The following is a 16,846-nucleotide window of genomic DNA, read 5'->3' on the forward strand; positions in this document are numbered from 1 at the left end:
ACTATATACCTACATAGTAGGTATATAGTAGGGGTTAAAGAATGAAAAGGTGTGAAAAGGTTTAATAAGTAGTTGAGCTGAAGAGATGTGAGGTGAAGATGTCTGCTTTGCAGTAACTCTCCTTGTCTCTTTACAAAGCACAGTGTAAAAGGAGTTGGAATGAAGACTGACTTTCTGAGAGGCCTGCATTTACACAGGCTGTGTCAACACATTATCATGATTCTTGGAAATATCATGGGATATATGTTGAATATCACGTTTAAATGAGTCACAGTTTTTCTAGTTACTAACACCTACTTCTTGGTACTTCTCTTACATTAATACATTCCCCTCCAGATGCTATGGGAAACCAAATAACCAATACTTTTCTGTAACAGTTTGCTAGCTTAACTCTGACAAACCTATGAGCCTCTATTCTATTTGAAATCTCAGTAATATTAATTTTACAACTTCCTTCATCCCTCAAGTCAACAATGATACTGTATGTCCATTTTTATTCAAATTATCCTTTTATAGCCTACTTTGCTGTTCCATTAAGAAAGAGTATCCATGATCTTGGACTACCTTTTCCCTTTAAATAAAATTGGCAAGAGGATTTGAAAACATGCACAATTCCCTAGGAATAGGTTAGATATTAGTATAAATATATTTTCAGAAATGTGTTCCCAGTTGCATGGTATTCCTTGGTGGTACGCTATTCTGTTTTACCTATAATAGCACAGATCTTTGAAAACAAATCTATCCCAAAGACCAACTGTAGTGCCTATTATCCTTCAGAAAAATTAGTGTTGTTTTTTGTTTTTTGTTTTTTTTTTTTTCCATGTTTGTTTTTCAATTTGTTTTTCTGTTTATCTTGGACCATAAGAAAAAAAAAATATATATATATTATATATATAATATAATATTATTTAATATAATATTATTTAATATGATACTATATAATATAAATTATATAATAATAATATATATATATATATGGAAAATAAGGATTTCTTTCTTTCTTCCTTTCTTTCTTGGATGTCTTTTTTTTTTTTTCAAAATAACATTTATTTTCAGAATTATATTTTATCTATTTCTCATCGGTCTGACTTTGTTGACTCCACATTTGTAAGGAATAGACATAGAAATATTTTAAAGTGGTTCAGGACAGACTTAACTTTGTCCAAAGAAAACAGACCAACTGTTCTAATTAAATTGAGATAATTGGGTTTTCTCTACCTGTCTATCCTTATTGCTTTATCACTTGTAATATGGACATCTGCCTGACGGGTGAGCAGAATACAAGTATGTCTGAGTCATCAGGCTTTTCCTGAAAATTAAAAATGCCAGAGGAAAGCAAACCCAATCCCCTGTCTATAATTTTGCCCCCCAAATATAGAGATTGATTCAGTATGGTATGTAGGCTATGTAGTGGGCTATCTCTGGGCCTAGATAACCAGAAGTTCATTGATAACGCAGGAGAGAGTATGACCCACTTCATCAAAGGTTTCACTGGCAGGGAAAACACTGAAAAACGTTAAATGGAGAAATGATGATTAAGCCAAAGCCATAATTACTCATTTCTAGTTTCTTTGACCCAGCTAGCTACCACCAGCAAACAAAGAAGACTGGAAAAGTCCATATAGAATACAAAAGGATTAACTCATTAAAAAATAATTTTAGCTACATGAATAAGCCTGTGGACTGTGAACCATGGCATGTCTGAGAGATCATTTAGTATCATTTCAAGAGACAGCAAGTCTCTTTTTACTGGGGAAATAAAATATATGTTATTACTCTTCACTATTGTTGGCCAACAGTTCATGAAGACAGGGGAGTACCAAACTGTATGCACCATGATTAACCAAAAACAACCGTCACAAAACTATTATTGACACTGTATCAACATAGAAATTAGTACTCCATCTATGTATTAGTACATAGATGTATTAATACAGCTTTCATTGCCTTGATGCAATGATCTTTGTACTCTAGAGTGCATTGTCATAAATGACATTTATAAAGAATGTAAGAATGTATTTAATTTTATACCGCAACCTTTCTAAACTCAAAGAAATTCTTTCTAATCTTCCTTCTTTGTTTCTATATTATCAACATTGTCTGTGGAAGTCAACTAATGAAATGATCTGAAGGCCAAAAAATCTCAACCCTATGTCCCAAAATGCCTTTCCTATGCCTTCCAGTAACTAACGGCAATGTACATGAAAGATCGTGAGGGGCTTTTTATCAGGAATTGTAACAATAGGACAAGTAATGGTTTTAAACAAAAATGTGGTCGATTTAGATTGGACATTCAGAAGAAATTCTTTACTATGAGGTTGGTGAGGCACTGGAAGAGACTATCCAGAAAAGCTGTGGATGCCAATCTGTGGAAGTGTTCCAGGTCAGGTTGGATGGAGCTTTGAGCAAACTGGTCTATTGAAAAATCTCTCCATCTATGGCAAGGGGTTGGAACAAGATGATCTTTGGAGGTCCCTTTTAACCCAAAATATTCTGTGATGCTATGATTTTATGAACTGAGACAGAGAAGTCCACACAAATGACTAGTCCAGACCAAGATGTACAGACCAGTACATAATCAAATTCAGCTTTTAAAAATATACATGCATTGAATACAGATTTCTGATAATTCAGTCTTTCATGTTGCTTAGTGAATGAATGAAGCAATAAGCTCTGATATGCTGATAACATATGAAAATAGAGAAAGACATGATGTAAGGAACTCTGTAGGGGAGTCACTTTGGATTCAAGCCCCTGAACAGCTAAGACACTAATATATGCTGTTTGATCACAGTTTAGTGCTTGTAATCTATGAAATTGTGCTGACAACAACAACAACAAAATCTATCTTGGTACCAAATCAGGCTTTGAGTACCATACTGCACTACTAAGTAAGTCTTCCCCATGGAAGTGACAGGATTAGAAAGATGTTGCAGTGGTTCCCACTGTAACCTGTGGCTAAACAGATATATTCTTGATGTCATCCAGAGTTGAGACTGACAGAAATGGACAAAGAGAAAAGCAGGCCATGGAGACAGGAATATCTAGCAAAGAGCACCAACAATGATACCTGTTGCAACAACACAGATATAAAAATGTTATATATTTAGAATCATATAATGGTTTGGGTTGGAAGGGACCTTGAAGGTCATCTAATTTGAACCCCCCTGCCATAGGCAGGGACACCACCCACTAGATTAGGTTGCCCAGAGCCTCATCTAACATGTTGTTAAATATGGATGAGGCATCCACAACCTCTCTGGGCAACCTGTTCCAGTGCATCACCAACCTCTGAGTGAAGAACTTCCTCTTAATCTCTAATCTAAATCTCTCCTCTTTTAGTTTAAAACCACTCTTACTTGTTCTGTTGTTATCTGACTGAGAAAATTTGATTGTTTTTGGTTTGTCACTCAGATACAGGGATTAAATCTTGAAGAAATTGAAGGACTTTCTAACAGTGCATATTGTAGAATAAATATGATGACAGATAAACTGTGAATTTACCATTTAAAGCAGTAAATGACTGTGGGTGACTGTAGAGCTGGACATCACCAAAACATCACCAAAACATCTGCAAAGGCCCCATTGTGTTAAGATTGAAAAGAAACACTGGTGCTCTGCTAGGGAGAAGGGGAAATCATTGAATTCTATTATCAAGTATATTGTTTGATCTAATAATACAGTCTGTTCTCAGTGAAGATACTCTCACTGAACAGATTTGTCAGATCATTACTTAAAATTTTCTCTGTCCCATTTGAATTTATAGACTGGACAAGCAATATTATCATATTATATAGCAAAACAGTTCTTGATTTCATATGCTTAATATTACAAGCTAATGTGCTGTTTCTTGTGTTATTTTACCTAATATCTATTACTCATAGCTGGTTGTCTCCCTGTCATATCAAAGGCACTGAACTCTGGTGAAATCTTGACTCTGTTAAGGTCAATGGAATTTTTCACATTAGTTTTAGCTGGGCCAAGAATTCACTCAGTAGGCAAAGAAGAATGCACTTCAAAAACATTCAAGCTATGACTTATAAAAAATAAGATACAGAATTTTGATAAATGTTTATTATAAGTTCCTTATATTTTAGTACATTTTCAAATTGCAAATAGTTTTTCATTCATTTGTTGAAAAAACTAAGTGCATGGATGTTGCTTAATTATTTAAGATTTCAACTGCTTAGTAGTGCAGTGCTTTGCACAGGGAAGAACTAATTTAGAGGAACAAATGAGATGAGTTTCTTTTCATCTCTGTTAAACTTCTGTGTTGTTGATCCTTAACCCCTTGAATGGGCAATAAATAAAAAAAGTAAATGAATAATTAAAACACACAAATACTTCTGGAAAATAAAGCCTTAGCTGCAAATCAAGATTAAGCAAATATTTCCAAGACTAATCAATAACACTGCTTGAAAAAGCTTATATTACAAATCATTACAATTGTTTCCCAAAATCTCTACATAAATTAGTTGAAAGGCCACAATTTTGTACAACAAGAAATTTTAATTAAATCTTGTGCTTGAAATGTTTCTGCAATTACTCCCTTTGGTTCTATTAAGATGTAGCCCCAATTAAAATGTACTGCTAATATTCCAAGATAACACTTGCTGGTGCCTTCATGTAATTTTAAATAATTCCTTGCCGTGAAATTTTGCACTCATTTTATTTTATTTTATTTTATTATTTTTTTGCTATTCTATTGCAAATTAAGTATTTTTTCATTAGTGGAACATCCAAACACTTATTCTCTGAAAATAGTCAAGTTTAAAAAGATTAAATACATTTTGTACCCAAGTATTCTGTTAAGGCTTTTTGTTAAGTTTTTGCTGTAGTAAAATAGCAAGTAAAAAAATTTATTGGTTCACAGTTACAAGTGACTGTAACAAGTAAACATTGTAACTGTGAGAAGAAAAACAGGATTTGATCTTTCACCTTTAATTTGCACTGTTAGTACTTACTCAAATGCATATGCTCACCAAGGGCTTTTATGTTCATATATTTTCCTAATTGAGATTCTCTGTTTACCTTACATTATTCATAAGACATAAATTTGCCAGATCAAAGTCTTTTATATTTATTTATTTATCTTTATTTTTTATTATTTTCTTCAATTTCTTTAACAGTGGCATGCAGAGTTATAATTTTACTGTATTTCTTTCACTTGATGTTATATTTAACTTGCTCTGATCTTAAGCACAAATAAATTAATGGTCATCTAGGTTTCAGAATAAACTCTTGACATATGTGGGAAAAAGAAGGGGGGACAGTTATATTCAATGGCTAACTAAAATAGCAATTTCTGTTAGTCTACATATCCACAAGTAACATGTTATCATTTATGGATTATTTTGGGTGAAGTAAGAGAAGCTGTAATTCCTTTTTTTAATTTTTTTTTCATATTGTTACAAGTACTTCCCTAAGAATATGTACAGATTTGACCCACTGTATCTTTTTACAAGGAGTGACAGAGATCTTCAGATTCCACTAGCTCTATGAATATATAGGCACACACATACGAAAATGAGCAATTCTTGGAATTTTGGCTTCCAAATAGTTAGTCTCACATTTTATTTTTTTTCCCCACAATTTATTAGGTTAAAACTAAGTCAGAAATAAGAATTTGTTAACATTCATGTTTAACTGTCTAACCTTTATAGACACATCCCACATCCTACCACTACATTTTTATATGGGTTCATACATAGTTTTGCCTACCCCATTGTGAAAGATCTTTTTAATGTGATGACTCTGCAGGGTAGAAAGTGTAGGTGTAATGGTTCATCATGAGAACAGAAGGAAAGGATTAGTCTTTGAATAAAGTGGTTTAGACCGGAGCCTGACCCTTGAAATGGAAGTTGATTTCTCCCGAAAGCTGATACAGGGAAAGGAGACAGGAGAGGATCTGTCTTGCACAGCTGGAGATGGTGGCTCCCCACAGTCCCCTCTGTTAGTGCTTTGTGATCAGCAGCTGCATACACGTCTGCTGTGCCTGGCCCCTTCTCCTGACCTGAACATAGCAGTCACAAAACAGACCCCTGATTAAATCTCACTAGATACTCCCTGTGAGAGCTGTAGCCTAAAAGAGACAATGGATCACATGCAATGGGGACATGAATCAGTAAAACAGTCAAATTTCAATGGATTCACAGCATCACAGAATGACTGAGTTTGGAAGAGACCTATGGAGGATTCAGAGAAGTATGAAGAAATGCTCAGTCTCCTCCCTTGGAGGAGAGTGGGGAAAGCTGATGACGCAGAGACAATTTGCAAATCTATTCCTTTCTAGTCATCACATTTCAATACCTACATAAAATCACAATAAGGCTGAGGTTGGAAGGCACCTCTGAAGATCCAACCCCCTCCTTTGCTCAAAGCAGAATCAGATGAAGCCCAGGGCTGTGTCCAGTCAGGTTTTGAGGCTCCACAAAGGTTTTGAGGCTCTAGAGGGTCCACTGTTTCTCTGGACAACCTGTTGTAGTGTTTGATCTGTAAGGGTTTACAATGGGAAGGTACTTTCCTATGTTTAAATTGAATTTAAATTGCATTTAAACAAGTGTTTCTGTCTTACTTTTCACCAAGGGAAAATACAATTCAGAAAGATGTTAGTATGTAATTTAAGGTGATGTCTCAGCAGTACATCATTCAAACTTGTGTTAAGGAGATAGTCAAACAGCAGGTACCACAGTGTCACTCAAAAAATGGCTTCAGGAGAAATAATAATATGAGTTAGCATGGGAGGGTTTATTTAGGTCAAGATGGTGTGGGCAATGGCATGTTAACAACATGGTAACATCACTTGCATTGAAAGAAAGGATTGTGTAGTACACCATCAAGGTGCCCACAAAGACACCAGTGTCTAAGGGCTGGCTGACCTTCAGAAAAATCTGAACTACATTTATAGCAGAACTGCTTGGCCTCAGAGGACAGACTGTATCTAATTAAAAGCGAAGCACATATGATGGACATGAGAGAAGCTCAGTGCCATCTGCTTTGCTGCTGATCAAATCCTTTTACACTACACTGTTCACCAATGAAAACATAACCTTCTTGGAAAAAATAGTACTTTTCTGTCTGACAAATCTAAGGCTCTGCTGTAGATATTGAGTCACGCACCCTTCTGAAGTTATGATTTATAATGGGCCAGTACATAAATAATAGGAATTTTATTAGCCAGATATTACAGATTGTTAATCAGTTCAAGTTGCTTATGAGTTTCAATAACATATATATGCACTACACTTGCACTCTTGTAAATAAATCCCTAGTAATATATAGCTATAATTCTTTATACTTTTCTATACATGATACTCATACGTGCACAAATGTAGGCTAGTAAGTGCTACTTAATAAGTGTAGCTATGACTGGGTTGACATCTTTCAGATGGACATAAAACTCTGTCCATAACAATTTTTTTCAAAGGTGAGTGGGAGGATTTTTAAATGACTTACTCTGGGAAGTTTATGACTCATGTGATTACATTCTTGTCTAGATTTCCCTGCAGCTGGATGGAGTATACTACCTGTTTCCCATACAGTGATGAACAGACAGTGCATTTTAAAGTTGTGAAACATGGTAGCTAAAGTCCTTTCCTAACGTAGAAACACACCAAAAGATTTAAATAAAGTTTGGAAAATATTTTGTCATCAGCCAGTGAAAAGTACCTATATACCAAAAATACATGAACTATGACTTTTTAGCATTCCAGCACTTCTCTGCTTTTGTCCTTCTTGACATCATACAACTTGTTTTTGTGCCATAAAACATCCATCTTGTACATTTCCAATGGGTTTGGTCTACTGTGATACATTGAAGTCCCCCTGAACTTTTGCCGCTTTTCTCCCTCCTTTTCAACATAGAACCTGAGCTACATGAATTAAAGCTGTCATCCTCGCTAATGAGTACAAAAATAGCAAATCCCATCAGGTTATTCTTCCTGTCATAAAGATATGAAAAAGAGGTAGAAAGGAATCTGCTCTCTGCAGTCTTAGCTACTTCTGACCTCCCGTTCCTGGTCTTTTACAGTTGATATGTTAAGTGATTTTCTCTCTCGGATCCCGAAATGTTTACTTCCACAGCATCCTCTGCTGAACTTTCCCAGGCTGCAATTGACAGACCAGACATCCACAGCATTATGAGAGCAAAACAGCTACACAAACAGTCTAGGAGACCTTTGAAAAAATATATGCTTTCAAATTCTGTGGAGTCAAGTCTCTTATTGTGTCTATTTCTTTATCTCTACTTTTTATTAGTAGTATTTTCCCTCTGTCCCTCAGATTTATTTTCCCTCTGTCCCTCAGATTTTATTTTTTTTATTACACCAACCAGTCTAATTATTAAATAGTCAGTGCTAAAATTCTTTAAAAATTCCTCTTTTGTTTAATACATACCAATCAACTTTTTTTTTTTTTTCTTCTTTTGTGTTTGTAGTGGGTTTACGTGGCAAGGTTTTGGTAGCAGGGAGCCATAGGGGTGGTTTCTGTGAGAAAGATCTAGAAGCTGCCCCATGTTTGGGAAGGGCCCCATTGTTTTCAGAGCTGAGCCAATAAGTGATGTTGTTTTGCACCTCTGTGAGAGCATATTTAAGACAGGGAAAAAAACGCTGCGCCACACAGCAGCCGGGAGAGTCAAGGGAGTGAGAGAACAGCCTTGCAGGTGCCAAGGTCAGTGTAGAGGGAGGGGGAGAGGTGCTCCAGGTGCCGGAGCAGAAGTCCCCTGCGGCCTGTGGTGAGGACCATGGTGAAGCAGGATGTCCACACTGCAGCCCGTGGAGGAGACCACGGTGGAGCAGGTGGCCCTGCACCGATGGAGGCTGCCGCCTGTGGAAGACCCCTGCCGGAGCAGATTCCGGGCCGGACCTGTAGCCCGTGGAGAGGAGCCCACGCAGGAGCAGGTGACCCGGCAGGAGCTGCTGCCCGTAGGGGAGCCAGGTTGGAGCAGTTTGCTCCTGAGGGATGGACCCTGTGGTACGGACCCATATCTGGAGCAGTTCTGGAAGAGCTGCTGCCTGTGGGAAGCCCACGCCGGATCAGTTCATCAAGGACTGCATCCCGTGGGTGGGACCCCACAGCACAGGGGACGAGAGTGACCGAGAAGGAGTGGCAGAGAAGAAGTGCTGTAGACTGACCATAACCCCCATTCCCCCGTTCCCCTGCGCCGCTCGGGGGGAGGAGGTAGAAGAGGGTGGATGGGGGGGAAGGTGCTTTTGGTTTGCTTTTTCCTTTGTTTTCTCACTTCTCTCGCTTGTTAGTAATAGGCAATAAATCTTACTATCTCCTTATGCCAAGTCTGTTTTGCCCGTTACAATAATTACTGAGTGATTTTCTCGTCCTTATCTCAACCCTTGAGCTCCTTTTCACGTATTTTCTCCCCATTCCTCTTTGAGGAGGGGGAGTGAGAGAGCGGCTGTGGTGGAGCTCGGCTGCCCACTCGAGCGGAACCACGACAGTGTTTAACAGCATACTCTATATAAATACACAATTCCAAAAGGGATATTGAATGGCATCTATACAGTTATATATGAAAGCAACTGCAGCCTAAACTAATGCCAAGGGCTAATGACAACCTAATTAGCTTGGTTTGTTTAGCACTTCATTTTTTGTTTTTACAGTGGTTCTTAGCAGATGAAGAGTCAGAAAACAAATTTCTTCAAGTTGTGGAGAAATTACTATAAAATAGTAAAACACAGCCTGTTAAGGCCTTCCTAAAACTGTTTCCATATTCTACCATCTGTAACACTAACATTTCAGAATACATTTCTCTAAGTTGTAAATGCTCTTTCCATGGTGGACACATTTCTTTCTCTACACTTACATTACATTTCAACAAAAACCCTATTAAATGTCAATGGTTAAATCTGGTATTCATGAAGGAGTGAGTTAACTTTTCAAACATTACTAAAAACATTATGGATCATATAATATGATCCATAATAGATCATAAATAGATCCATTAATAGATCTCTTAATTTGTTTCTTAAAGAGTTAGCATTAGCAAAGCAGAAAGTACTAATGCAACGTCTATGAGATGTTCTTCTGCAAAGCAAAATCCTGTTTCAGAAAACCAAAGAAATGTGACCAGTCTCTCTAATGTGCTGATCCTGAAGGACAATTTCAACACGTGGTGTTTTCTAGATGTACCCAGTTCAAAAGCTAAGGATTTTATTAAAATCAGTATAATCTTAAAACAAGGAAAAAGGAAAAAATAGTAACAGCAGGAACACATGTTGTTGAAACAGAGCTAGAGGTAATTTTGCTGACAAGGAACAATCAACATATAGAGTCAAACACAAGCTACACACACACCTCAAAAATCAGACAATAAACAACCAGTACGACTCTGTCTGCATACTGACAGATAGTACATCTGAGACAGTAATTTCTGTGCACCATTGAACCCCTTGAAAACTTTTTTTTTTTTTTTAATTAACAGTACAAAGTATTCAGAAAGCATTAACATAAGTACCTTTATGGGTAGGACATCCAATATCATCTTCAAAACTCTCTCTCTCTCTTTTTTTTTCCTTTTTTTTTTTTTTTCTTTCTACAGAAATTGGAAAAGCATGTTGTAAACATCTTCACTAATGGATTTTATCTGGTGACCTTAGAAGATGGGGATCCTTTTCACTGAGGTCCCTAGAGGCACTTCCAGGAGACTTTAAGAAGACAGGATTGTCAAATATAACATACTACTGTATACAGTGGCTGAGAAGATTTTCCATTAAAAGCAGGCAGGCTGACAGTGTCATACCACTTAGCACAATTTTTCCAGAAAAGGAGGACCAATTTATATTTTTTTTCCTCAATTTTTCAGCATTTTTTATGTCCCTGGAGAGTCCTAACTAAACAGAGGGAGAAAACAGCTGGAGAAAATACTGGAAATGCGAGTGACAGCTAATACTAATTGCATTCAGCATAAATGCAGAAGCTAACAGGAACCTCAGGATAAAAGCTTGGCACTCATGAATTTTGGCATAGAAAGTCTTGTCCTGATGGTTGCTTCTACCAGTTCAAGCACATTTATAAATAATAGCTATAATTTTAAAACTACATTCAATTAAGACAAACTTCATCCATTTTCAAATATCATTTGATGAAAACTGAAGCCAATACTTACAATAATTTCCTTTTTCTTTTTTTAATTATTATTATTTTTTTATCATACTATATCTCCATGCCATATAGCTAGCCGTGGCATTTTAAGGGCACCTAATTTAATGAATTCAGGAAAAATTCTTTTGGGAATATATTTATATAGCATTAATCCATATATATTTGTTGCAAAATATTTTTTTTTCCATAAAATCTAGTAATTTCTACCAAAACAATTCACCTGCAAAATTCTAATTTTATTTGCTGATCCTTGGGGAATCTTTAACAGGTTGATTGCTTTACTTCTGTATTTATCAGTCATGTTACTTTAAGAACAATTCTTCTTTATTTCATTTCTTAAACCACACAAATTTTATCGAGTGTTGCTAGGACTGCTATTTTGTCAAACTGATGGAAAACAATAAAAAAGGATAAATCTAGATTCCATTTTCCCTTTAAGTTTACTGTTATTCGGTTTAACTCTGGTACTAGCCATTTGAGAATACTGGATATTCTTAAAACCACAAACAAAGCTCATCAATTTGACAGAACACAGCAATTGCCTCTAATATTCTGATACACTAAAGCATACCTAATAGCTAAACAGCCAGCAGAAGCAATCTTCTTGAAATTAATATTGTTTGTCATCTACTATGAAAATCCACAGTGTATCTCAAACTCAAACTGCTATCTTTTGTGCTTCAGTTTTATGCTTAAATTAGAATTTAATTATTCAAAAGGACTTGCATTCTTCAACTCTGTGGCTAAGCTCCCAAGCAATTTCAAGGATTATTTAAACAAATTGAGCACCTGATCTTAAAACTGGCCCATGAGATAAAAATATTATCTATTTTTGTTTTGAAATTGGTACACAGCACACATGCTATTCAGAAGGCAGTAAAATTTGCCACTACACAGTTGTCACAGACCTGTGGATAAAGAGAAAGAAAGCGAAGGATATCATTTGATTAGCCTCCAACTTGATTAATTTTAACTCATTTGGGAACTATCCAGCAATAATTCTTCCAATGAAGGTCATAATTCTTCTTTAATTGTTTCCACCTGGTACAGTACTGACATCAATTCCCTCTTTTCTCCACCTCTCTGTATCTGGTTCTCAGCCTGTTGCTCATGCCTTCCCAGGCTTTCTTTGTACTAGCATTAAGGGGCAGGAGTAAGGCGATTGCCTTTTTCAGTTGTGTCAGACAACAGAACCCCCTGCTTCATTTCCTCCATTGCTGGATGCTCTCCTTGAATTCATTCCTTATTCCAGTTTATACCTTTTGAGAATGAATTCTTGCCCTGCTCCTGCTACAGTCTGACGTGCTAAGCTTTCACTTGTAACTTGCCCTCTGCCACTGACATTCTGCAAAGGAAAGTAGAAAAATAACAACCCCTAACTTTCTGACTTCTCTAATTCCTTCTCCTCTTTCCTGATTCTTTCATGCCCCTCCCCATGCTCATATACACACACACGAAAGAGGGAGAGAGAGAGAATCACAACCAGGTAATGAGACTGTCTTAGTAGACAAAAGTCATTCACAACATAATTTCTGAACCAGAATGTTCAGAATGGCCTAATAGCCCAAGGATTCAATGACACATAGACCACAAAAACAGGATTTGTATACTTAACTAAATTCCATTGTTTAGTGTGCTAACCCAAGTTATCTCTTTCCATGCTGCCAGGTACTCTGAAGAGAAAATGAGAACTGTGGGATCCTTAAAGAAATTCATCCAGACAAATGCCATCTTTTTCTTGCCTTACAACATCTTGCTTTTAAGATTGAAGCACTGAATTTTGTAATTCTAAACTCTAGACATAACACCTGTAAACAGTCTGTTACTGTTTTTTTATTTTTCTGATAACATTTGACTTTGTTTCTTCATTAGAGTGGGGACATCAGGAATAAAAATTTAGTTTTAGAACATAAACACACACTAGAAAGTATATAAGCCATATAGCAAATATGTAGCGTTTCACATGTATGTAGTTTTAAGGCAATAAGCAGCAAACAACTTTCCAAGAAAACACAGTTTTTCTTTTCAAACAGAATAGAAAAGAGTGATAAGTAATGGTGGTCAATCCAGGAACACTGACTTGGCTAGACGGGAAATTTTGTATTAGTGGGATAGCATTTCAATATTTATCGATTTATGTCTAAAATAAATGAGAGAATGTTTCATTGCTCTTGAGGTGGATGATATGAGATTGAAGTAGATATTTTAATATCCTGTTTAATGTCAAGTTAGAAAATTAGATTCTTCTTTAACCTTTGAGTTTTAGTCATAAAAAGACTGATAGTTCAAGACCTCCCAGAGTTTGAAGATGTACCATCTATTCAAATGAAAAGGGCTGACAGCCTCAGGGATGACAAAATACTTAGCTGTTCCTGGAAAAAAATATTTTTTTTTGCTCATTGGGTTATGAAGTTTCTCATCAATAATTGGGTTGTGAAGTTATTCATCAGTAATTGGTTACTCATCAATAATTGCGATGAAATAATGTAAAGCTATTGGTAAATATTTTTTCTAAGTTATGCTACAGAAAGTGAAGGTCTAAGTAGTAGTGCTAAAGAGATTTATCTGGAGCAATAAAGTACATAAAAAGAAAACATGTTAAGGGGGAAATGGTCCCACCAGAAAGAACAACAAAAAGAAAGAACCAAAAAACAAAAACAAAAACAAAAAAAATATTGAATTGGGAGCTTCATGCTTTAGGACAAATTCATGTGTAATTGTGATATTGCTGAAGGAAAAAATACTATCCTTTCATGTGAAAGGCCTTAGCTATAATGTTGAATCATATCATATATTCACAAAACAAAGATCTCACGCTTCCTATTGCTGAAGCACATTTGACACAGCAATAGTTCAAAATAATAGATTATCCTCTTTCATGTTTCTAGAACACAGCAATACCTGTCAGAAAATTGTCTTAAGATTTAAGACACTGAATAATGAAGATTTTGTAATTATTTTTCAACATTCAATGTCTTCTGGAAACTGTACTTCCTAAGATAGTTTTGATGTCCGTGAGCTTTAGCAAAGTCCCTCTATCAAAAGACTGCCTTTCAAATCAGTTTGATTAATTCAGTTTGTCACATATACTACATTTATCAGCTTAGAGCAAGATGACTGGTAATAAACAGCAACCCATTTGCAATAAGATTTTTGTATTTTTGTGACGAAGACCTTTACTGAGATGTTGTGGGTTTAATGCAACCACAACACAATGACACACTCCATTGCAAATGACAGATCTAATCATAAAGTTAAAATTATAGTGCTGGGCAATAAATAAATAAATAAATAAATAAATAAATAAATAAAGACACACTGTATCTACTATATGTCTGAACGTAGCTGTATTCCCAGCGAAGTTATTCTTACTAGCTTCTATTCCTCAGCTGATATATGCTTTTTTATTTCTCCATAAGCTGCAGCATTTATTTACCCTTGCATTTTGAGGCATTACAGTTTCTGCTGACATGAGTATTTTCCCCAAATAGAACATTACAGCAGTCCCTTGCTAGATATTCAAGCCATGTGTATGTTTATTTTTTAATTTCTTTCTTGAACTTTCTAACTGTGAGAGGGCTGGGAAAGTGGAGTCATGATGAATGAGAGTTTGCTTAAAAAAAAAAAAAAGTAGAAATGTAGACATTTGATGTAGCATTGAAAAATTCACAACCTCCTACCTTGAAAACAAACATTTCCCGGCGAAGAATAGCCAGAGTGTTGAAGTTCCCATCACAGATGTTAGGTTTGGCCCCAGGATAGGAAGGTTTGTCACCAGTGGGTGGCCGGGGAGGTTTAGGTTGTCTGTCATTCTTCCGCGGGTCTGCTGGAGGGATCGAACGATGTGGGGGCACTGTTGGCAGAGGTCTTGTTGGTGGTGGGATCCTGTCAGGTGGACCTTTAAAAATAGTAGCAAGGGATAATTTACATGGCTATCAGTGACATTTCAAGAAGAAGTACAAAGAAACCCTGCTGTAAGCAGTGCAAATCCTACAGCGGGTGGAGAATGGAAAAAGTGACCTAATCAGCCTTTCTCATGTTGCTAAAGGGTATAATGAAGGAATACCACAGAACCAAAGCACTAATGAAGAAAATAATTGTTTTTCACTGTTCAGGATCTTTCTTCTTTATTGGAACAACAATCCAATAAAACCTTCAAAGGATTTATTCATTACATATACTTTACCAAATGAATAAGAACTGTTCAGAAAGAATCATTGTCTCTTGCATAAAATAAAGGGAATAAACAAACAAAACTTTTCCTAATAAGACTATCATCAGTCAATGGGTTTACAAACCATCTTTTTAACTTCCACCTATCAATTTGCATATGCGTGGTATGACATGTGTGGTAATTTCTACTGACCCAATTTTTAGGCAAAGTACTATCTTATTCAGAACATGTTTGCACCTTTCCACACTTCCCTTTGCTATGTATAGACGGTCTTAAAACTGGACTTCAAATCCTATGCATCCACATTTTAAAAAATATATAATAATAATACTTTGCATTTTTCTTCAAAATTCTTAAATTATGTTTTATTTTTTCTTCATTTATTTATTTAATTTTTATTTTTTGGTGAGTTTAACAAAGCTATATACTTGGTAATTAAAAGAATTTCTGAGGATAAATGTATTGAAAAGGAATAACTAAAACTCTGTATAATGTTTTAAACAAAGTTTTATTCTTGTACACACATTTTCTGTCATAATATACAGGTATATTACAGATGAAAGGTAAAATAACTATCCCACCCACAAGTTCTCTATCTGAAAGTTGAATGGCCTTCCTAGAGAGATGCTTTTCATATATTTATATTTATATATATTTCATTCAGGATATGCAAGGATGGGATCAAGAAAGGCAAGGCACAGATTGAACTGAACTTGGCAAGGGATGCAAAGAATAACAAGAAGGGATTCTGTAGGTACATTGGTCAGAAAAGAAATGCCAAGGAGAGTTTATCTCCTCTGATAAATAAGAAGGGAGAACTGGTAACAACAGACATGGAGAAGGCTACTCAGCAACTTCTTTGGCTCAGCCTTCACTGTCAGTTAGTATTTCCACATCTGTCAAGTGGCATCCCTTCCTATGGCAGGGGGTTGGAGTTAGATGATCTTTAAGGTCCCTTCCAACGTGAGACATTCTATGACTTTACAATTCTAATTCTCTGAATCTCTGGGCAGGATCTGGGGGAGTAAAGTCCCTTCCACTCTAAGAGAAGAAGAGGTTCGAGACCACCTAACGAAACCGATGACACAAGTCTATAGGACCCAATGTCATACATTCCAGGGTCCTGAGGGAGCTGTCTGATGTAGTTGCCAAGCCTCTCTCCATCATATTTGAAAAGTCCTGGAAAAGTCCCTAGTGACTGGGAAAAAGGAAATATCTCTCCCATTATTAAAAAGGGTAGAAATGAAGACCAGGGGAACTACAGACTGATGAGCCCCACCCCTGTGCCTGGGAGGATCATAGAACAGATCCTCCTGGAAACAATGTCAAGTCACATACAAGACAAGGCAGTGATCCAAGACAGTCAGCACAGCTTCACCATGGACAAATTGTGCCTGACCTGTCTGGCGACATTCAGTGATGGAGTGACTGCATCAGTCAACAAGAGAAGACCAACCCATGTCATCTACTTGGGCTTCTGGGGCTTTTGACATGACATCTTTGTTTCTAAATTGGAGAAATATGGATTTGAAGGTTGCAGTATTCAGTAGATAAGGA

The 16,846-nt window shown here is 36.3% G+C and overlaps 1 protein-coding gene across 1 annotated transcript in view; it reads right to left on the reverse strand.

Moving 5' to 3' along the window:
• MMP16 (matrix metallopeptidase 16) overlaps nt 1-16,846 on the reverse strand; it is a gene marked incomplete at both ends in the record, with an annotated part of 181,791 nt that overhangs the window by 29,113 nt on the left and 135,832 nt on the right. Inside the window, one exon of the mRNA XM_084281518.1 lies at nt 14,796-15,013. Coding sequence (XP_084137644.1) covers nt 14,796-15,013 — 218 coding nt within the window. The remainder of the gene's footprint in view (nt 1-14,795; nt 15,014-16,846) is intronic.

Source organism: Netta rufina (genome assembly GCF_964035555.1).
Source record: "Netta rufina genome assembly, chromosome: 2".
In the NCBI taxonomy this organism is placed as follows: Eukaryota; Metazoa; Chordata; class Aves; order Anseriformes; family Anatidae; genus Netta; species Netta rufina.